We start from the raw sequence: 23,706 nt of genomic DNA, 5'->3' as shown, positions 1-23,706 counted from the left end.
GGTCTGAATTGAAAGCGCGTATAAGGAAAAATAAGACTGTGATAAGAGTGTGAAAGCTGATATAACTGTGAAAAACGAGTAATAAAAGAAGAAAATATTTATCAAGAACGATTAGTGGCGGAGTGACAGCGGTCACGACAGTATCAAAAGTGACGGTTTTTAAGTGACTGATACTTTGTTATTATTGCTTTTAACATTTTGTATATTAATAATGATACTATGTAGAAATGTAATGAAGATTGGTAGGCAGATAAATTCCTAGGACGGTCCTGGAATGGTTACGGGTAAAGCTCTGCTCGGCAGGGTGTTCCATAAGTGGCTGCGATTTTGGAGTAATGAACAGCAGACAAAGTTAATCACGGAGTCGGTTGTAAAAGCACTATATTTCTGGATCAAGTATTCCTATATACTTAGTTTATTAGAATGTGTTAAACCAAATGATGTCGTTTTATAGCTTGACGCCACCAAATGTTTGATGTATTGACACTTTGCAATTTTGTCGTCATATTTAATTAAAATTATTAAAATTACAATTTATTAATTAATTATGAAAATATTTAGTCCCTATATTCTATCTTACAATAATACTATAATCATAGTTCGATAATTGTCGTCACAACGTCAAGACGATATACTTCGAGACAAACTATACTCGAGAAAAAAAATTCAGGACCTCCGCCACTTCGATGATAATAAAACCACCAAGCCGGTACGGAAGAACAGACGGCTCGGCGGGAGGGGGGTGGCGAGAGGTACCTTGAATGCCCGTCGAGCCATGCCCTCTTGCAGCCGCTTCGGCGCACCTGTGAGCAATGGACGCCGATTGCCCCAGTTCTGATAATACTCTCGATTCACGCTTGCGACGTTGCCGTATTTCCTGGCGACCAAGTTCAATTTCGGGCACCCACTTGCAGGTAGGAGGCGTGGTGTTTTGTATAAATGTGTCGATTACCGCGAAAGAATCAGGAGAATGTCAGCAGCAATCGCCGAAAGTGGACGCTAAGATTGATGGATAGCCAGCCGAGCACATTCATTATAGTTTGACAACGACTTACAGTGTTAATTTTGAAAGATAGAAAAAAAAATACAAAAGTAGAACTGAAAGTTAAAATTTTCACGAAATTATATATTTTTACATGACAATTGTTTCGACAACACCGTGTCATTATCAAATGTAATATTGACAAACTACCTGCTACTATATATATACCGAAAAATGACCATAAAACCTTAATTAATGTTGTTGCGAGAATTTAAGTTCAATAAAGGAGAGGTATTTAAATCTAATTGATCGTTAAGCAATATTAAGTCTCATTTTGTTAATCTCCATGACTTCCAATAAATTTAATGTTTTACTTTTTGTGACTGTGTGTAATATATAAAAATTGTCGTCAAGAATGTATTTTTCTGTGTTTAAGTGTGTGTAATATTAAGTTCTTTGTTGTAATTTTCTGTTGAGAGTGGCGTATTAAGAAGTCTGTGTATAAAAAAAGCTATTTTGTGTGTATAAGGGTGATTGGAGCTGTTATGTATGACTGCGTCCGTGTGTGAAGGTTTATGATATATTGAAAAATCTAATTGGTTTTGCGCTTTCGTAATAGTTAAGTCTAAAAATTTAATAGAGTTATCCTGTTCAATCTCGATATTGAATTTTATGCGATTATGTAATGAGTTAATGTAATTTAAAAAAGAGTTCAATTGTCTGTGCGTTCCAACAAAGCAAGCAAAGACATTATGTTGTAGTATGATATTTTCCAAGTTATCCATAAAAATCTCTGCTCACAAAGGACTAAGTGGGTTTCCCACAATCAAACCTTCCTTAGAGATACAAATCTGTCCATTAAATTCAAAATAATTTTGGTCTATAGACACTATTAACCAATTTAATAAAATTTTTCGTCCGGCCTCTCCTATGTATTCTTTGCCGCATATACATTCAATGCTGTAAACTCCTGACATCTCAAATGGAGTTTTGTTTTTCGCAGATCGAAGATTTCGAGAGATTTTTGGACAAGTGATAAATCTGGTTTCGACGTTATGTTTCTTTAGAACTTTTGATATGTGGTCAGTGATGTTTTGAATGTAAGGAAGGACAATAGAGGATTGCTTTCGGCCTCATTGCTATTGGAAAGTTATGGTGTTGATGGAACGCTTAATACCTTTAATGTGGAAATTATTAGAGAGTAGGGCAAAGGTAAAGGGTTTTAATAAGGAAGCTTTGCTAGAGAATGTGTTGGAGAACCAATGATGCTGACAATAAGTCGGCTTGCGAAAAATAAATTAGTTTTTTTTCTATTTACTATCTACTTACCCTCAAATAAAACAATAAAATGAAAATGTATTCCATATGATCTTTTTCTTCGGTTTCTGATTGCCAAACGTTAGAGTAAAAAATATACTAAAAAGAGAATATTTTCTTCATTTTTGTCCTGAACCCAACATTCAATTTTTTTTCATTTTTCACCGTAGTAATCAGTGGAAAAAATGCTACTAGTTTGCTAATTTGAATCTCTACTCATAACCAAGTTACCAATGATGAACACTTAATTTCGATTGGTCTGTATAGTATAGTTGGGTAAAATGGAAGATGTCGATTTGACAGGTTCGACGCGTCGTAACCTATCGAGTTGCCGATCGCGTCCGGGCTTTGAGGTAATCTGGAGGCTAGCGGCAACGTCGCGCTCAACATTCGGAACGGCGGTTGCTCTCCGCGCGGTCCCTTTGATCTTCGGTTAAATGGTCGCTCGGCGCGCATCGGCGCGACGCACCCCACAATTAATATGTTGTTTATCAACAAGTGAGCAAATGACCCTCATTGACCCGGTCGGATTCCATGGACGTTCGTCATCCGCGGTTTTACGTCGCCGCTACACTCATTACAGGAGCGTGTTGTGGGGCGGAGGGTGGGGGGGAGAAGGCGCGAGGAAGAAAAAATATTTCACACTCGGAAGTTGAAATGAAGACGATTGTGAAGGTTTTAATCTGCTATTAATATACTTCGACCAGAAACATAGTGCTGTTTCAACCGACCCCGTGATTAACTTTGCCTACTGAAATATGGCCGAACAGGTCCATATTTTGCTTAGAATTTAATTATTTGGGGTTTTGTTAGGAAATATACTAAACAATATTTATTTATTTATGTATGTATTTATGTTTAAATCTAAAATAAAATTACAAACTATTTTTATTACCTACTTAAATTACTTAAAATTATTCACATAATATATCAGGATCACTATCGCTATCATCGCCTGTTCTAATTATTATTTGTTCCATATTATTTGCAATATATGCGATTGTTCGGCTTTTTCTATATGTTTAACAGAATTTGTCCAACTTTGTGGACGGATGTTAAAAACTTCGGTTTCTATAAGTTTGAGGACATTGGAGTTAACACGGGGAAAAACATTGTTACGACGAATGGCAGATTTCAGTTGGTGCCAAACTTGTTCAATGGGATTAAGTATACAGTGGTAAGGTGGAAGCCTTAAAACTGTATGCCCTACATTTTTTGCATAATTATCACAGACGTATTTCTTTTGTAGGTTCAAGCTTTGTAGAACCTCAATTAATTGCTTTTTGGTATAATCTTCGTGAAAATAAATGTCGTTATTATACATGTAGTTTTGGATTGTTGCTTTTGTGTCACATGAGGAAAGGGTTTTAGTCAACTGTCTACTGTGATAACTTGCATTGTCCATTACAATGACGCTATTAGGAGAAATGTTTGGAACTAGTTTTTAAACCAACTTTCAAATAAATCAGCCATGGTAATCCAGAGAAGTTTCGAGATTATTTGATTATATAGGGACACTAAACAGTCTTGAATGGATAATCCATTGCGAGAACCAAGCTGGGAATTCGAGAAAAATTGCTCCTTTTTTAGAAATGCATCGAGCCGCACGTAAAAACACTTTTCGAATATTTTGGAAAAAGCCGATTAAATGAGTATTGTTCTTCTTGTGTATAGGCACAACAATGGAGTGTTTTAAGGCTGAGAGAAATACACCTTCTAAAAAAGACAGATTAATAAAAAAAGTAAGAGGTTCGACTATAATCTTTTTTTGATGATATAATGCATCGAAGGTCAACACACGTGAAAGATGTAATAGACGTCGATTTGAAGATTTTTTATTAGTTGTCTGTGTTGTTTTTATATTGTTTATTATTTTCCTAGCGGAATCCACAAAAAAGTCGTTAAATTTTTCAGAGGTCGCGTGTAAATCGACGTCTGGAAACTTTTTATGTTTAGATAGGCTACTTTCATTTTTTATAATCGTCCACGCCGTTTGAGATTTGTTAACAGACGTAATTAGTTTATTGTAAAAGCTTTTTTTAGTATTCTTAAGTTGTTTTCCACGGTACTTTCGTATAATTCTCAGAAAAATCACAGGGAATAATTTCTGACTGAAAGAAAGTCAAGTCAATATTGGCAAAAATATTGTCGAATATCATGGATTCGAGTGTATTCGGTTACAGTTTTACTGAACCCGTAACTTGCAAATGTATTTACAATATGAAGGGTCTCGCCTGAATTTGCGTTTCCGAAGTGCGCATTAAAATCACCGAAAATAATATAACATAATATAAAAATAAATAAAAAAAACGAGAAAAAAAATATTGTCTAGGAAGAAAGATTCGTTTTACGAGACCATAATGTTACGGAAGTCGGTCTGGTCGATTCCACGGACGTTCATACACACGATCCACATATTTGGGTGTCCGTCGAGGTGCTCCGGTGGGTTCCTTTGAGATAGCCGATCGAAGAGGCCGGCCATTAATAACGGAAACGCCATTGTTAACCCGTAACCACGTCTAACTCCTCTTTATCATCTGTATCGTGCGTGTCAGTCGACGACATTCCCTTTTGACGTTGACAGATCTCGGAGTGACGGATCAATCCCTAGGGTGACGATGACCGATCGGTCCGCGTCACTGGGGTAGGGCAACCCACTCGTCGATGGCTGTGACGTCGGCGAGTGGGGATCTCGTTAAAGAGGCCAAGGTCTGATACATTAATATACATTGCGCAAAACAAAGTAGGGGAATGTTGCCTATATTGAATGGGAACACATGAAATGAAATGGTTTAAATTAAATAAGAACTAAAAGTTCAGAATTTCACGAAATTATATATTTTTATACATGACAATTGTTTCGACAACACCGTGTAATATTTACAAACTACCTGCTACTATATATACCGAAAAAGGACAATAAAACCTTAATTAATGTTATTGTGAGAATTTAAGTTCAATAAAGAGAAGTATTGAAATCTAATTGATCGTTAAGCAATACATTTCAATGTCTCATTTTGTTAATCTCTATGGCTTCCAATAAATTTAATTTTCTACTTTTTCTGGCTGTATGTAAAACATCAAAATTGTCGTCAAAAATGTGTTTTTCTGTGTTTAAGTGTGTAGGACAATTAGAATCTAGACTATTGTTTTTAAACGCTCTTTTGTGTGTCTGTGCGACTGTATGTCTCTTAAAAATTTAATCCGCCATCGTTATCGGTCTACCATATCACCTGTCATTTCGGGAAATTGGCGTTTAATGTCGGTCCCGCCCAACGCCACTCACAATATTTATATAGGGGGCGCCGTTGCGACTTTGAAAAATGGGCATTTTCGTCAAACGACACATGCCGGTCGGATCAAAGGGGCCGCCGATCCGCCGCCATTTATTCGGACAAAACGACCCACCGCCCGTCAGGACGACCGTCAACTGTCCCAAGCGTTTTGAACAGCTTGCCGACATAAATCGTCCTTCTAACGACCACGGAGACTTTTTGCCGCCCCCAAATTCTTCGATTTTTATATTTAGGGAGTGATTTTCTAGGTGATTTTATTCATAAATTAAATTTACAAATTCAATTCGAAATTTCGTTTTATTGCTTTACAATAGCCAAGGGACTGAATAATAATAATAATATGTAATATACAAGGTGTCCCAGGACATGTACACCATAGCTTGGGAATGTGTTGTGTCAACTGAACATACGAGGTGTGTTCAAAAAGTAAAGTGACTTTTGTAATTGGGGAGGGGGACATTCAACATTCAACAATGAATTTGCATAAAATTTTATGTAAAAAACCCTCCGCGAATTTGTAAAGAAAATGCAAAATAAGTGGTGATGCACAATGATATGTTGGAAGAAAGATGTAAAAATAAAACACGCAATAACTTATGGACTAATGGACTTATGGACGTCACAAATTCAATTCCCAGGATTCTAAAATGAACAGAAGCATCTTCTGTGCAATTGTGTGAAATGAATAATCTTCTATTTTGGATATTTGTAAAGCGAATTCTAAGATAGCAAATTCTATTGTGAAAGTAAAAAAAAAATAAAGTAAAAATATCAGATTTTTTAACATTCCGGAAAATATATCCTATCCTAGACTTTTGAGTGTAATTTTTAAATTTAAAATTTGAGAAGGGCATTTTTTATAGCTCAAGTTTCTTAATCTTTCCTTATCTGGAAGAAAAATGTTGGGTGAAATCTATAATTTACAGGGTCACAAAGTATTTTAATTCTGGAATTTTGGGGTATTCGAAAACAAACGCCTTATATGTCCCAACTTATTTAAAACTTTTCCAAAAAGAATTCTTTTCAAAATGGCGGAAATGTGTCACTCAATTTTTTTAAATTAAATTTAAATTTAAATTAAATTAAATTTTGAGAAGACATCTTTCTATATCTAAAAATTCCAGAAAATATAAATTAAAATTTAAGAGTCCACTATTGCTAGACTTTTGGGTGTGATTTTTTATTCTAGAATTTTGAGAATCGATTTTGTTATAGCCAAAAGTGTTTAATAATGAATATTATTTGTTCTAGAAATATGTACATTTTTCTCTCCTAGAATTTTGAGTGCTTTAAACTGAAAGTTTCCTTTTGAAATGTCAATGTCTTAGTCTTTCCTATTCTGAAAGAAAAATGTTTGGTCAATTCTAGAATTTAAAGGGTCGCATTCTTCTATCCACGTGCCCTTGTTATTCTAGACCCCACACTATTTTCTAAAATTTTGGGATTTTTGAAAACAAAAGCCTTATACGTATAAACTTTTATTAAAACTTTTCCAAAATAATAATTTTTAACAAAATGGCGGAAACGCGTCACTTAATTTCCTCCCGCTTTTCTTCTGAAGGCAGATGCGACGAACGCCGTCCTAGTCTCTTCTGGCGGTCCCAAATGTTGAACGCGAATCTCAGCTCCCGTTTCAGCGATTCCCTCAGCGAGATCTGGGGGGGGGGGGGGCAAATTCGAAGCTTTAAAAAGTCGTTAAAATGTACGCGAGGTGGCTTAAGCACCCGAAGCTCCGCCGCTTTGTTAGCGACCTCGGATGATTAAGTATCCTCTTTCGACCTCATAAATAACCAATCCGACGGTGCGCGAATTAAAAGGCTCATTTAAGTTCGACCAGGTTACGTTTTAAAGTTTGAAGGCACGTGGAGGAATGTTTTCATTTCGGTATTAAATTTGAATTATGCCGAAATACGGAACGTTCCCCGTATCGGTCCTGTGACGTTCTTCGAAAAAGTACCGCAGTCTTTGCTAAATTAAAATTTAAGCGTCATCTTAATTGTTAAAGATAATTTAGAGAGAGTCGAATAAAATTAATTTTTTGTCAACTTAAAGCGTGATTAAGATCTTGGAGTCTAATTTCACGCGACACCCTGTATGTATGTTTAACCCTGACGTTTGAATATGTTGTCAATTCCAGAATTTTGAGAAGATGCTTTGTTACATTTTATAATAGGCGTTTTTGTTTATTTTGGAATTCTGAATATCTTAATAATGTATGTTAAAATATTTTCTATCCTATACTTGAATGTGTTTTCAGTTTAAGAATTTTGAGAAGATACTTTCTTATATTTTATAATAATAATAATTATAAAATATGATTGATTGTTTTCAATTCTTGGATTTTGAGAAGATTTTTTTTGTGTTCTAAAATCCTGAGAAATGTTAGTGGAATATATATTAAAATATTTTCTGTCCTAGAAGTTTCAATGTGTTTTCAATTCCAGAATTTGTTTTTTTATATATCTTAAAATAGACGATTCTTTTTTGTTAATTTTCAGAAAGCTGTGAAATATATTGAAAAAGCAGTTTTTTTTATTCTAGAATTATGAGAAATTTAGAAACTATTTTTTTATATCTAAAATTGAAATTTTAAAAAAATTCTGGAAATCTGTGTAATATTTTCAATGTATTGGAAAATATTTTCTATTCCGGATTTTTGACTGAATATTTCCGATTGTTGTATGTGAGGATGTCTTAAAAATTGAGTTAGATTTTGCTTTTTTAATATTTACGAAAAAATGTTAGCAAACAAAAAAGTCTCTAATAAAAATGAAAATAAGCTTGCTTAAAAAAAATAATTCTGACTGGACTTCTATTATGAGGTTCCGAATTTGAATATAATTTTTTTAGTACTATCAAATTATACTGACATAAAATTAAAAATGCTTTCAGTTCACGCACCGTTTACCTACGTATCTACCAAAAATTGTCAATAGATAAAGTAGGAGAAAAAACAATGGAAATCTTGTTGAAAATTTAACTATTTTTCCCCATACGTGAGACGCCCTGTGTATCGGTATTTCACTCACGTGTTCTCTGACTGCCACCTTTTTCACGTTCCAGAGGAACTCGCAGACGGCAAACAAGAGCGCGATGGCGACACCTACCGCCAATACCACGAAGATGCCACCCACGTTGTCCAGACCTAGTTCGGTGGCGGCCTCGTCAGACGACTGCTTGTCTTCCTGCGTATTGTTAGATCGATATTATAGCAACACACAGGGCGTTTTTTGATAAGCGCCGGTTTTTTGTAAATAATTAAAAAAAAAAAACGATCAAAATCGATTTTTACATGACGTGGTATCACATGTGAACTGAGAAATGTTAGCAGTATATATTTAAATATTTTCTATCCTAGAAGTTTGAATGTGTTTTCAATTCCAGAAATTTGAGAAGATTCTTTCTTATATTTTATAAAAGGCGTTTTTTTATTGTTGGATCCTGAGAATGTTAGCAATATATATTAAAATATTTTCTATCCTAGAAGTTTGAATGTGTTTTCAATTCTACAATTTTAAGAAGATTGTTTATTATATTTTTTTATTCTAGATTTCTGATAATTTTGGTGATGTATATTAAAATATTTTCTATCCTAGACTTTTGAATGAGTTTTCAATTCCAGAATTATAGAGTTATATTTTATAATAGGCGTTTTTTTTTTATTGTAGAATCTTGAGAACGTTAGCCGTATATATTAAAATATTTTGTACCCTAGACGTTTGAATATGTTATCGATTTTTGAATTTTGAGATTTTTTTTTATCTTAAAAGAAACGATATTTTTAAATTTTAAAATCCTGACAATTATATTGGAAAATATTCTCTATCTGAAATGAAAAGTGATGGAAGGTGAAAAGAATTATTATATATGCATGGCACAGTTCACAGTTTTGAAAGAAGAAAAAGCGTTTACCTTTGCAACACAACGAAATTTAGAAATGTGACACAAAAAATTCCGCCATCTTGGATCTGGAAAATGGAAAAAACGGTTCACGTGTGACGGACAATATTTTTATATATATAAAATCAGCAATCAGCGTTAAATAACTTTCGAAAAACTAAAAAAAAAACAAAAAATGGTAAAAAATTAGCAAACGGAGAGCTATGGCACAGAACATTCGGCCATTTCGCAGCTTTCACTTACCGCACATTGTCCTCCCCCGTTCATTTCCTTCCACCATTTTTCCTTGAGGCGGTGCAGCGTGCCCATCTCCTGCATTTTCAAGATGGCCTCGTTAAACGACTTCCGGTATTGAAAATCTAAATTTAATCGGTTATTTTAGCTAGCGGTTCGATCTCAACGTTAATATCGTTGGATAAACCGTTCTGTTTCGGGCTTTAATTTAAAGAAAATATTTCGGAGGTTACTCTGAAATAGGTAAAGCGAGTCATCCTTCGTTTTTCTCGCATTTTAATATATCTGAAATGATTGTGAGAGTTTCAGCCATAGGAACTTTAGTAAAGAGGCGTTGTACGTCACTACTAACTAACCAGAATATCTTTGTGTATCTAATGTGATGCGTTTTATTTGTTCAATGAAGTCAAAGGAATTAAATAGGAAGCTGTCAGTTTTCCCAGTAAAGGGTTTTAAAAGGATGCTAGATATTTTGCTAGACAAAGCAAAGCAAAGGGCAAAGCAGTTCTCCCGTGAAGTATTTTATTTTTTTTAATGAGATTTGGGATGTGGCCACTAGGTGGCGTTTTCCGGCATAATCGCAAACAAACCCTGTCGTACGATCTAAAAAAAATATGGGTGCACTAATAAATTAAGAATAAGATTATCTGGGATACAGATTCCTGTTTTTTGTTAAATCTTTTGGCACTGCTACCGAGTGTACTGTTGATACCGTTGATACTGAAATTCTTTGTCAAAAATTCTTATGGTTTTGTTCTGATCTTTTCGCCTTGCACTTTCCTTCTCTTTTGAAACACGTATTTCCCAAGCAGTGAAAAAGTCCGTCGCCCCTCAGTGGTGTGTCAATTGTGCGATTTCAGTTACTCAAACCGTCTTTCAATTTTCTGTTTAGTTCGGAGTCATTTATTAGCAGACGAAAGTAAATTTTTCCCATTGAGGATGGCTTAAAAAAGCACTCATGTAGACTACTTAAACATGCAATAGGCCGAGAAGAATAACTAGAGCTGAACACTTGGCTTTTCTTTTTTTAATCATATGTAATTTAAATTGAAAAAGGACAAACTTTGGAAGAATAAGCATGACCTTGAGATATTTCTGTAATAGAGGACGGTTCAGGAGAATTGACTGAGTGGATGGAGATGTCGTGATATGTCAGAATTTATGACAGGCAGGACATTTAATAGAATAAGAACAATGCACTGAAACTAACCAAAACCAGTGAACGGTTGTGTCGCGATAGGCACAAATACTTACAGTACAGTACAGTGCAATTTTATATGCTTATATTTTGTCCTGGAAACTGTAAATCAAACCGATGCTTCTAAACTAAACTTTTTCGCCAATGTTTGTTGCTGCAAATTTGTTTTATTTTCTCACCTTATTGCTTTATAATTGTATTTTTATAAGGTTTGTTTTTTCTTCTCTTCCATTAACATTTCATTTAAAAAAGTTACCAAAACAGCAAGTTAGGACAACTTTAGCGATTAGACTGCTATTTTGGCTGAAGGCGCTTGATTAAGATTCACAAACCCTTCGATCTATTGTCAGCACCATTGGTTAACTATCTAGCTTCTAGTTTAAAACCCTTTACAGTGAAAACTGATAGCTTCTCAGTTAATTTCCTTTCATTTCATTAGTTAGTTTCTCCTTGAGTACAGAAAATATTCGTAAAAGAGAGGCAGGTAATAATAATAACGAAAGTTCTTCTTCGCCTTCTTCATTTTCTAAACAGCACCACAAAGGCACTGCTTCCTCCATGATAATCTATTGAAAACTGAAAATTGAAAGATGTCGCTCCAGTGACACTCCACCTTAATACTGATATTGAAGGTTTGTTCCAGTTCCAAAATTATGATTTCCACGTATTTGAAGTTTGTACACGATGTCAGTTAAAATCGTTTTGTTTGTTTAACCCGGCAGTGCACGCACGAGCGTCGATAAACTCTCTGGTGACGCCCCTGGTTTATTGTCGATAATAATCACCTTCTCGGAATGGCCTAGGCGGTTTTTCCACTAACTGGTGCAAAAATATTTTAGTTTTCGTTGGATTGTCTAAATAGAGGTCGTATTTTTTTTTTGTAAATATTACCGAAAGTTTATTGTATTTTTGTTCTCTGCGTCATTTTTTTAATTTCTAAAAATTTAAGTATAAAGTTTTCAATATATATTTTTTTAATTTGTAGATTATGTATTCATATGAGAAAGAAACCAAATGCCTGATGAATGATGAAATTGAAAGTGATGAAGAGATAGGTGGACTTCCTGAAGACGAAGACGACGTTTTGGAGACTAACGATCAAGACTCTAATTTAGAACAATCAGTATCAATGTTATTTGGAGGAGAAATATAGTGACTCACTCTTCTGGTGTAATTGGAAGAGCCAAACAAACGAAAACTATTCTAGAAGCTTGGCAATTGTATTTTCCCGATTTTGTCCTAGAAAAAATAGTGAAACACACAAAAAAATACATTCAGAAGCTTAGAGCAAATTCTAGTAGGGAAAGGGATGCCACTAATACTCCTTTATTTGGATGGAGTCTTGCGGTTATCGCATCTTCACTTGAGAGATCTGTGGGCAAATATAGAGAAGAACGAAAAAAAAAAAGAAGTTAGCTCCTATCAATCTAACGATTGATGAAATGCTTGAGTCATTTCGTGGCAGATGTGGATGTCGTCAATATATTACTGAAAAAACACAGGCTCACTATGATGGGAACAATTCGAAAAAACAAAAGAGATAATAATAATGACTTCGGTGTCCTACAAGCCCAAGCAAATCAAAATAGTGACTTTATTGAGATCGATCGAGAGTGAGGTGTTGTTGTTGACGAGCTAAAAGGAACGTACTCGGTCTCACGAAAAAGTTGTCGATGGCCTCTTACATTATTTTTTACTTCGCTGAACATATCAGCAATAAATAGCCATTTAGTTATATAAGCCATCGACAGCCATGAACCTTATCACTCCCAACTCGAGCGTCGCAGAGAAATGCCAATGTTACCAGTAACAATGAAGAATCGCATAAAAGAAATATCACGTGCTGTAGAAGAACTCTCGGGAACTAACCAATATAGTGTTAAAGGCAGATTGATCGTCCAAGAAAAACAGAAAAACTTAAAATTGGGATACATACTAGTGGTCATTGCGATTCCGTAGCCTTTGGAATCGATAGGTCCGCCCACTTGCATAAGATCGCACTGCCTCTCGATTTCGTACTCGATAGTAGCACTCTCCATCAGGAATGCGTAGGTGCGTTTGCTACTCAACACCCTCTTCACACCGTCCGCGTTACTACGCTCGAAAACCGTAGGATCGGCCGACTCCATTTGGATCCACATCTGGTGGTAGGTGGAGAAGTTGGTGTCCTTGAAAAAGGAGCAAGTCGATCCACCTGTGAAAAAGAAATTCGTCATTGGTGGCACCGGGAGGTCCGACGTCGGCCTCGCTAACCGGCCAGGCAGCCGTATTTAATTTTGGTTTGGCCTGCGAGATCTTCGGCACGTTCTATGGTCGGACCCATCCTTTCCATGGTGAGGAAAGCCGCCATGTTCGCCGTATACGATGCGGTCATTATCAAAGAGAAGAACCACCACATGGCGGCCGCCATCCTAGTGGATATTCCCCTGAAATAAGAGCGTCAAACTGCGATTAGAAAGGAGAAAAAATTGAAAAAGAAAAACTAACTAAAAATTACTAAAAAATAATAATACTGAAAGTAATAAAAATGCTGTAAGTTTGAGGAAGTCTGTAAAAGTGAAGAAGCTAAAGAATCGAGAAGATCTATGAGTTAAAATTATAAAGCAATAATAATGACAATAGTAAAAGTAATATAACTGCTCTAATTATAAGAATGTAAAAAAAATACAAATATCTTCGAAGAAAGACTCAACAAAATTGTCCCAGGGGTAAAGATACCAAAACATTCCACCATTAGCTCAGAATGTCACAGAACAATCTGCAAAACTACAACACTACAACAATTCACCTGTACTTCATGCCAAGAATAGGTAAGCACTATATAAAAAATCAATTTCGATTGCAATCATATTTTCAAAAATTATATCAAAAACATGAGTGTTCTTTTTTTTGCTTGAGATTTGAATATCTTTTTCTTCTGTTACAGGTGAAGATAGTATTATGAGAATCCTATTTCCACATAATAGACTTTTTGTTCCAATGTGTTTTAATGTTTTTTTTTTGTTCTAATGAACGTTTGTTTTTGTTTATATAAAAATGAAGCTGTTGCTTATTTATGTACCAATGCTTGTATTTTTTTGAAATATAAGTGTCTTTTTCTAAATATGTATCTTCTGTATACTCATATATTCATCAAAAATAAAAAAATCACAAATTACATTCAAATAATTCCCACAGGCAATTAAAAATTGGGGGGGTCCTTTGTGACCCCACGATTGTAGTTAAGTAAGTATAAATGGGAGATAGTAGTTCAGGGTTGACTTTGTACTTTTTCTGCGGAAATGTAGAACAAAATTCTAGAAGAAACGACCAGGTATTTAAAGCCTTTAAAATCTTCTGCAATTCTCCTAAATTTCCTGTTTCTCCAAATACTTTTTTAAAAGCGATGTTTAAAAGTCTTCAAATACGGAACACCGTTTGATAAGAGTCGGAAACTCGGCGGCGTCGTCAAACGCGACGCGTGCCAATATGGCGGCTCCCAGTTTACTACGAAACCATTTGCCCGATTAGCGAGAAAGCTACGTGCCGCCTTCAAAGGCGCCGCCGCTCCAACTGAAATATTACGGAATCTGGCCGATAATGATCGCCATCTTATCTGCGGGCTCGACATGTACCGGGCGTTTCTTGATCGCCGACCAAGGCACCGAGGTTCCTTTGAAACGACCGTTATGACGAAGAAGACGAAGAAAACGAAGACGTCATTTTTTTTTGAGGTCATAGGATAGTTTATGACGAATAATAGTCTATTTTCCAACAAGTGCGGTAAACCCGACCCAAAACTGAACCATCTAACTCAGATTTCTCAAGCCTTGTTGGACGTAATCTATGCTAATCAACCTAATATTACTACTTCCTCTTTAGTTTTGCATCATAATTTTCCTGATCATCTCGCAGTTCTTTGCCAAATCAAATTTGCAGCCTTCCGTCAATCGCCATTGCTTCGATCCTATCGATGTTTTCGGAATTTCAATTATCCCTTGGCATCTCATTATCCACGAAAATAATATTGATCAGAAGATAGATCTGTTCAAGAAAAATAGGCATATTTGTCTTACAATTTCGATTCTAGTAATTCTAAATTTTTTTAAAGTTTAAAGTTTGTAATCGACCGACTTCTGAAATTCCTTCTAACTTAATAATGTTAATCATTATTTTACTTCTTTTACCACTTCTTCCTATAAAAATCGCAAGTTCAACTCGAATATATCAATGCATTTAAAGTCTATTGACTCAATTAAAGCCATTATTTCAAACTTTAAGTCAAATTCTGTTGGTGTTGATTGTGTATGGTCTGTTCATAGATATAAGAAAGTGATCAATTGCTTTCGAATGGGATTATAAAAGGGTGGCCATTAACATACAACGCAACAAGATTATTACCTACAGTTTCGGAATTTAAATTCATGTAAAATTGTGGTCGGTAATAGAACATAATTTTATACCTACCTGTGTTTAATATTATTTGATTTGGTATACTACTTAGTTTAAGTTGGTTCGACACGTATGATACCCCGGAAAAGCGTTATTTATATTTATTTAAAATATTAAAGATTCTTCTCTTAATTACCATAAAGACATCACCGCTGATTTATTTCAAAGTTGGTTTAAAAACAAACTAGTTCCAAACATTCCTCCTAATAGCGTAATTGTAATTGACAATGCATCACAGTAGAAAGTCGACTAAAACCTCTTCCTCATGTGACACAAAAGCAACAATCCAAAACTACATGTATAATAACGACATTTATTTTCACGAAGATTATACCAAAAAGCAATTAATTGAGGTTCTACAAAGCTTGAACCTACAAAAGGAATACGTCTGTGATAATTATTCAAAAAATCTAGGGCATACAGTTTTAAGGCTTCCACCTAACCACTGTATATTTAATCCCATTGAACATGTTTGGCACCAACTGAAATCTGCCATTCGTCGTAACAATGTTTTTCCACGTGTTGACTCCAATGTCCTCAAACTTATAGAAACCGAAGTTTTTAAATTCCGTTAAACATATAGAAAAAGCAGAACAATCGTATATCCATATTGCAAATAATATAGAACAAATAATAATTAGAACAGGCGATGATAACGATAGTGATACTGATATATTATGTGAACAATTTTAAGTAATTTAAGTAGGTAATAAAAATAATTTGTAATTTTATTTTAGATTTAAACATAAATACATAAATAAATATTGTTTAGCATCTTTCCTAACAAAACCCCAAATAATTAAATTCTAAGCAAAGTACGGACCTGTTCGGCCATATTTCATTCTTACAGCTTGCCCGGCTCTTTCCTTTCGTTTGTCACTTTCTTATATCTATGAACAGACTTTACCTGCTAGAATGCTTCAGATGACCCTCCATATTAAGAAAGTCATAAATGCACAAATTTATGATGATGTTATTTCCAATCATATTGGCACTAACAGTCAATCTGGATTTCGTAACAGTTTTAGTCCTATGAGTCTACTTTTAAACATCGCATTCTTAATTCTTTAAATAATGATCTTGCGACTGCGCTTATATCTTTAGATTGCTCTAAAGCCTTTGATCGGCTTGACGATAAACTTATGTGCGCCGAATTGAGTTACGACGACTTCGATGATGTTTCGATTCGATTTTTTGAAAACTACTTAGTTAACAGATATCAGAGAGTTACCATTGACAACGTAAGTTCTGACTTTCTCCCTATTTCATCAGGTGTACCGCAAGGTTCTGTTCTCGGACCCATATTATTCTTAATTTATAATTCTGATATTTGTACATCCATCGAATATTTGAATTTGGATTCATTTTCGGATGACACTCAGCTATTTTACTTCTTCGATCCTAAATTATTTCATATTGCTTCAATTTATATCAATTTGGATTTGCATAACTTATTTCTATATTTTTCTAAGCATAATCTTCAACTTAATGTGAAAAAATGCAGTGCATTGCTCTTTTCTCCTAAACATTCAACAAGTATCTCAAATGTATTTATTAATTAGCGGTGAACGTTTGAAAATTATGAATTGTAATAAGAACCTTGGTATTTTATTTGGTTGTAGACTTAGATTCGTGGTGTTGGTGAAAAAGTTTTATTTGGTTTTGCGCCTTAATTTCAGTTTACGGAAACTTTTAGCTCGATCCTTTCGATCACTTACGAGCTCAGTTACAGTTTCTTAATGTTCAATCGGTAGCTTTAAGGCAACCCTACAAACTTTTTATTCCAAGATATCGTTTACCTTTCTCCACAGTGCTTTGTTTTTATAACGCTGTTGTAATTAATTTTTCAAAGAAACTGTACAGGCTACTGTAATGCTTTACATCCATACGAGCCAGTTTCAGTCAACCTCTGAAGAAGCCAACAGGATGATTGGCGAAACGTCAGCAATTTCGACTAAGCAAAAACCGACGCCGAAAAAGCTGTTGTAATTTTTAATATTGCACCCGATTCAGTAAAATGTTTTTAATGTAATGTAAAGTATGTTATTCTTTTTATTTTTACTTTTAGTAATTTTATATTGTTCCATATTACTATTACATTACACTATATTTAATATATCAATGTGTTTATAACTTCCTATTTAGTTTTCAATTTAAACATTTAAGAATTTAAGTGGAGTAGCTTTTGCTAGACTTCGCCTCTTTACTGTATATCTGTATATAACAATATACAACAATAAACGTAATTTATTATTATGATTTATTTGGCTGGGGTGCTTAACAAATTGAAAATAATAACAGATCATCAGACTACTAAATTTCGTATTATTCAAATAACATATTTACCATTAAACCTACTCGTTTATCGTTCCGATCGGTTCTGCTATTGTTGTCTCTGTTTAACTGTGCACGTTAAACAGAGAGATATGTATTATTCGATATGTCATATAAACAACGGAATAAACACAAATTTAAAACGTTATGTTGTTTGCTTAGATCGGTGTGTAATTAAGCGATATACAGACGGGAGTAGAAAAACTTATTTGAGGCTCACTTGGGCAAGAGGTCGCAGCCTTGCTGCATGATGGAGCCCAGCGTCAGCCAGAAGCAGTTCCTGATCGTCCAGATGTTCTCCAGCTCTGTGGGACGCGGGTCGCACGGGTGGGGATTCTCCCAATCGTTGGGGTTGATCCTGAAACAAGACCCATCTAATAGTAACTAACAAAACCAAAAAGTTCGTACCATGACCTTATCTCTGGAATTGTAAAGACAGTGTGGTTCCTTCTGTGTGATTAAATGCATATGATCACCTATCTTCTTCAGTAGGAAAGCATGAAAACAAATAAATATATAGTCTTACACTGTATTTTTTTATCGGTATTATTATAATGATAACATGATCATAATTTTGGTTAGTCGGTTACTGATTTTCGGTTTATTTGAACAATTACGGAAACAACAGGGTCTATCTGTTAGCAAAACTTTAAATAAGCAGAAAAATAAGCGTTTATTTTACAGTTTTTTTATTTGATTTTTGAAAAAAGAGTGATTTGCACTTACAAATTTTGTGAATTTTTAGGAAAATACATGTTAAAACTTGACAGAGCTTATCGAACATAAAATTAATCTGTGGTCTGATATTGTATTGTCAACGTCAAAGGTATTACATGAAAAATTCGAAAAAAGATGCCGCTAGTGTTTCGGTTAATCCTGCATTTGTCGGGCCTAAACTTCATACCAATGTAAGTGCTAAAGCGGCCGACCCTTCCAATACAGTTTCAAGTGAGTAGCCTTTATTTACACTTTATATACATACACATACGATTAGATAAAGTCTACAATAATAATAGGTATAACGACGTAATACATAACACATAAAAACAAACAGGAATAAAAAAGAAAAAAAAGGAAGGTACCGAACACAACCAGAGTAAAAACAATGCTCCAAAAAAAAATGATTATATTTCGGTTTTAAAATTTGCAAATACCAAGTTTGTGACTTTATTTGGAATTAAGTTATATAAACTTAGGTCAATAGAACTTTTCATGCTTTTAGTGTATTTAAACTTTCTAGTTCGAGGCAAATTTGAGGAGGAAGTGTGATTATCCGAGTGAACTGAAAACATATTTTTTGAGTTTTGAATTTCTAATACCGTGTGATGTATACCGATGGCAGTGGCATAAATCCAACATTATGAAACAGCGGTTGACGATGGTCTCTATATCCTGCGTTGGATATAATTCTGATCGTCCTTTTATGCATACGTGAAATTTTTATGGAATCTATTGAGTGTCCCCACAGTATAACAGCATATGATAAAATTAAATGAAAAAGAGCAAAACTTTTTCAATCGTTATAACAAAAAGTTGACACTTGAGAGGCGTTTTCCTAAATAAGTAATATGGTCCTTCCAAGAAAGCGTATCATCCATCAAAATAAATAGGAACGTGTCTTTATCAAATGTAATATTCACAAACTACCTGCTACTATATATACCGAAAAATGACAATAAAATCATAATTAAGGTTATTGCGAGAATTTAAGTTCAATAAAGGAGAGGTATTTAAATCTAATTGATCATTAAGCAATACATTTGAATGTCTCATTTTGTTAGTCCAATAAATTTAATTTTCTACTTTTTGTGGCTGTATGTAAAATATCAAAAGTGTCGTCAAAAATGTGTTTTTTTTTGTGTTTAACTGTGTAGCATAATTACAATCTAGACTATTGTTTTTAAACGCTCTTTAATGCGTTTCTCCTTCTTTCCTCTGTTTGTCCAATATAAATTTTAGGACAAGATCGGCATTTCAACCTGTAGACACCTGATTTTTGAGATTTTGGACATTTCGTCTTACTGTTTTTTAAAAAAAAAATTCCTAGTGTGTTGTTAGTTCTGAAAGCTATTTTTAAACCACATTTTGACAAATGTTTTGAAACTTTTTCACTGGGGTTTAAATTGTCCGTGTTCTGTATTAGGTTTCGGATAAATAGAGTTTACTGTTGTCTGGATTTGTTTTTTATTTATAATTTTATCGATAATGGACGGATTGTAGCCGATGTTGAGTGCAATTTGTTTAATGATATTAAGTTTTTTGTTGTAATTTTCTGTTGAGAGTGGCGTATTAAGAAGTCTGTGTATAAAAGAGTGAAATGCAGCAATGTGTGTATAAGGGTGATTTGAGCTGTTATGTATGACAGTGTCAGTGTGTGAAGGTCTATGATAAATGGAAAAATCTAATTTGTTTTGCATTTTCGAAATAGTTAAGTCTAAAAAATTAATAGAGCTATCATGTTCAATCTCGATAGTGAATTTTATACGATTAAGTAATTTAAAAAAGAATTCAATTGTCTGTCCGTTCCAACAAACCAAGCAAAGACATCATACATATACCACCATGGAAAACTTTTACTTAAAGGATGTTCTAGTACGATATTTTCGAAATTATCCATAAAAATCTCGGCTAACAAAGGACTAATAATCAAACCTTCCTTAGAGATGTAAATCTGTCCATTAAGTTCAAAATAATTTTGGTCTAAAGATGCTATTAAGCAATCTAATAAATCTTGTTTCAGCAATAGGTTAACCTGTGTCCTAGTTAGGGTGAAATCTACTAAATCTATCACATCCATAGGTGGAATACTGGGAAATAAGTTTTTTACATCAAAAGGCAATAGCGGTGCGTTAGAAGGGATTTTGATATCTTTAACTTTGTTGATTAATTCAAAAGAATTTTTTATTGCAAATTTTAGTTTAAAACCCGTGTAGAACTTTAAAATATTTTCTAATTTTGTTGGGAGTTTAACTGCTAGACCTGTTACTTGAGACACGACTGGTCTAATGGGCATATGATGTTTACACTCTTTTATACACATACTTCTTAATACGCAACTCTCAACAGATTGCACTCAACACAAGGCTACAATCCCTCAATTATCGATAAACTTATAAATAAAAAAGTAAATCCAGACAACAGTAAACTCTAATTATCAGAAACCTAATACTACATTACATATATAGGAGAACCCAGTGAAAAAGTATCAACGCATTTGTCAAAATGTGCATTACATTTCGTAAACCTGACATTTTCTTATTGCAAAAAACTGCTTGCTTTCTGTTAGGGAAATAAGAGGGTAATACCTCTAGGGCAATTCGTTCCAAACAATAAAATTCCAGTTTTTCCATTAAAATTGAATGACTGACATAGTCAAAGGTCTTGGGGAGGTCACACGGCGTTAAAATGCTATGCTCACCCCCCCGAAAGCCCTCAACTATACCAGCGACTATTCGTAATAGTGCCTAGTTGGTGGATTTATCTAATTATTTTACTCAAAATAATAAGATAGTTCAGAATACATATTTTGTTGGAAACTATTGGGATAATTGGCACAACTTTAGGCATTTTATCATTATAGGGACCATACTAGGCCTATGTAATACAGCTAAAACTGCAATTCAATAATGATTAATAAACAGAGGACAGCTCGCTTCCTCGGCAAACTTTTCGGGCCTCAAAACGCGAGAAATTTTGCTTACATTAAAGAGTCGATAGAGCGTGTAGCAGAACCGCGACGAAGTTCCCGCTTGTTGATTTCGTCCTCGTCCGACATTAGTTAAAATACGTAACAAAGTTTCCCGTGCAACTTTGTTTCGAGAACTCCGAAGTGCCGCCGAACTTTGAACTTAAGCCGTCGTTGTTCGCAACTTACTTAACGCTCGACCCAAGATGTCGGACTTTTATAGGTACGGCGTGTTCGATAACTTGGCGATTATGTACCGGGCGTAAAAATAAGATTGTTAAAAAGTTATTCTTAGTGACAGTATTTTTGATAATACCCTTAGTTTGAAAAAAAACAGATCGATATAGCGTATTCGACAATTCGCACAACATTTCAAACGCAAACATGGACAACTTGTCATTCGGAACTATCACAGAATACAGAAACCAAAACAAAATCATCATATGTACCTGGTGTCTTGTTTCAAAAACAAAGTATTTAGGAGCTTATTTACAGAGTTAATATTGTTGCAGTTTGAAAAAAGATTTCGATATACGGGTTTCGCCAAATTTATAAGCTTTTATTCCCATCACACAATGTCGCTCTTAAAAGTAGCTATACAGCGCCCCCTAGCGTCAAGTGCCTTGCCTTTTTTACGAGTTAAAATATAGAGTGCTCGTTTTAGAACGTTTCGGAACTTCCAGAGAATACAGAACCCAGAACAAAGTAATTCATATTCTTCTTAACCTGACCCTATGACCAATAGAATTCCTAGGGTTGTTATTCTTGCAAATACCAAATTTAAAAGTTTTTATTCCTAGCAGAGAAAATTTTACGTTGCCTTTAAAAGTTGCTAGACAGCGCCCTCTAGCGTCCATCGTCAAACGCCTATTGTCTTTACTACTAGGTAAAATATAGAGAACTCTATTTGGAATGTTTTAATGAATGAATGTTTTAAGAACCTAACCTTATGGCCCATAGTATAGGACATATTTTGTACCGGGGTTTTGACAAACAAGTTTCAAAAAGAAGATAAGATTTTCGCCAATGTTCTAATGTTGCGTTCTCATCACACAAAACTTCATATTTGAAAGTTAAAAATTGATAAGCAGCGCCCCCTAGCGTCAAACACTCATTGTCATTTTTACAAAGTAAAATATAGCTTATTAGAGGAAACCTAAACAAAGTTAATCATTTTCTTAACATATTATATACCGGGTATCTGGAAAAACATTATGTTTCAAAAGAAGGTGTTAGAGAGACTTTTTTTAGTGTTGATATTTTTGCAAACATCTTGTCTTTCAGAACTGCTACGGAATACAGAACCTAGAACAAGTCATTCTTCTTCTTTTTCTTCCTAAGCAAACTTTATGGACCATAACATAGTCCATATTAAATAAACCACAGTTCTTTTAAACGAGACCCGACGCCGAATTACAAATATAGAAATCGCGCCCTCTATCGGGCTTTCCAGGAACATTGGTTGCTTATGGTCCGAGGAATAGTGAAAACTGCTGTCACAAACTCTGCAATATTTTTTATAGCAATTTCTACCACCGCTGCTTCGTTATTTGCAAATGTTTGCATGGGAAGTCGTCCTTTAAGAAAAATAACAAAAGCTTACCTGGCAACCAGGAAAATGATCATGGAAACCACAAGGTAGGCGGTTGCCATGTATAACCACACGTCTAAGGACAAGGGATGGCTGAACGATAGCAGTTCAGGAGGTTCCTTGACCGCCCTAGCGTAAAGAACACTGATGCCTGAAAAAAATGCCTGCCATGACATCTCGGTGGATGCGCCGAAGTCCAAAATTCTAGTGCATTTTTCCTCACCTAGGGTCATGAAAGGCATCGTAAAATCGACGGCCCTTCGTCTCTCGTAGGTGATGGTCAGGTCGCAGATGGCCAAGTCAGCTTTCTGGGAGGAAAAAAACAACTTTTGACGTACTTGACGTACTTTGTCAAAGGCTTTTCGGTAATCGATGAATCCTAAATATACATCTTTCTAATACCGAAATGGGTGCTTGTCAGTGCCATATCACATTTCCGAACACAACGCTTTGGGTGATTTACTTTTGGCAAGGTAACGAACGTCGATTTAATAAATCTACTGAAATGGCGATGTAGTCTTTATCGATAAGTTTTATTAGTTATGTTGGGATTTCGTAGAGTCCTGTTTTACTACTTTTAATAGCATATATGTAACATCTGTTTTTGTTATGAGTCCTACATGTTAGTTTTTCTTACAATGAGAACCAGGAATTTGAATTAATGTAAATAAATAATATAAATTTTCTAGAAACTAGAGGAATTTTTGTTTTTTCCTGCAAAAATCAATAAACTTTACG

General features: G+C 34.6%; 1 protein-coding gene across 1 annotated transcript in view; it reads right to left on the bottom strand.

Moving 5' to 3' along the window:
• Positions 1-7,069: 7,069 nt before the first annotated feature.
• The window catches only part of LOC132700582 (glutamate receptor ionotropic, kainate 2-like), a 51,255-nt gene continuing 34,618 nt past the window's right edge, over positions 7,070-23,706 (bottom strand). Inside the window, exons 9-16 of the mRNA XM_060667993.1 lie at positions 23,192-23,276; positions 22,981-23,119; positions 17,913-18,050; positions 13,181-13,353; positions 12,864-13,121; positions 9,739-9,854; positions 8,625-8,780; positions 7,070-7,250 (exon numbers count right to left, since the gene is read on the bottom strand). Of these exons, the coding sequence (XP_060523976.1) occupies positions 7,125-7,250; positions 8,625-8,780; positions 9,739-9,854; positions 12,864-13,121; positions 13,181-13,353; positions 17,913-18,050; positions 22,981-23,119; positions 23,192-23,276 (1,191 nt within the window). The 3' untranslated portion in view covers positions 7,070-7,124. The remainder of the gene's footprint in view (positions 7,251-8,624; positions 8,781-9,738; positions 9,855-12,863; positions 13,122-13,180; positions 13,354-17,912; positions 18,051-22,980; positions 23,120-23,191; positions 23,277-23,706) is intronic.

Source organism: Cylas formicarius, unplaced genomic scaffold (genome assembly GCF_029955315.1).
Source record: "Cylas formicarius isolate icCylForm1 unplaced genomic scaffold, icCylForm1.1 PGA_scaffold_4__25_contigs__length_36172078, whole genome shotgun sequence".
NCBI lineage: Eukaryota > Metazoa > Arthropoda > Insecta > Coleoptera > Brentidae > Cylas > Cylas formicarius.
Note: the sequence above shows the minus strand (reverse complement) of the source record. Positions and strands in the feature narration are given on the sequence as shown.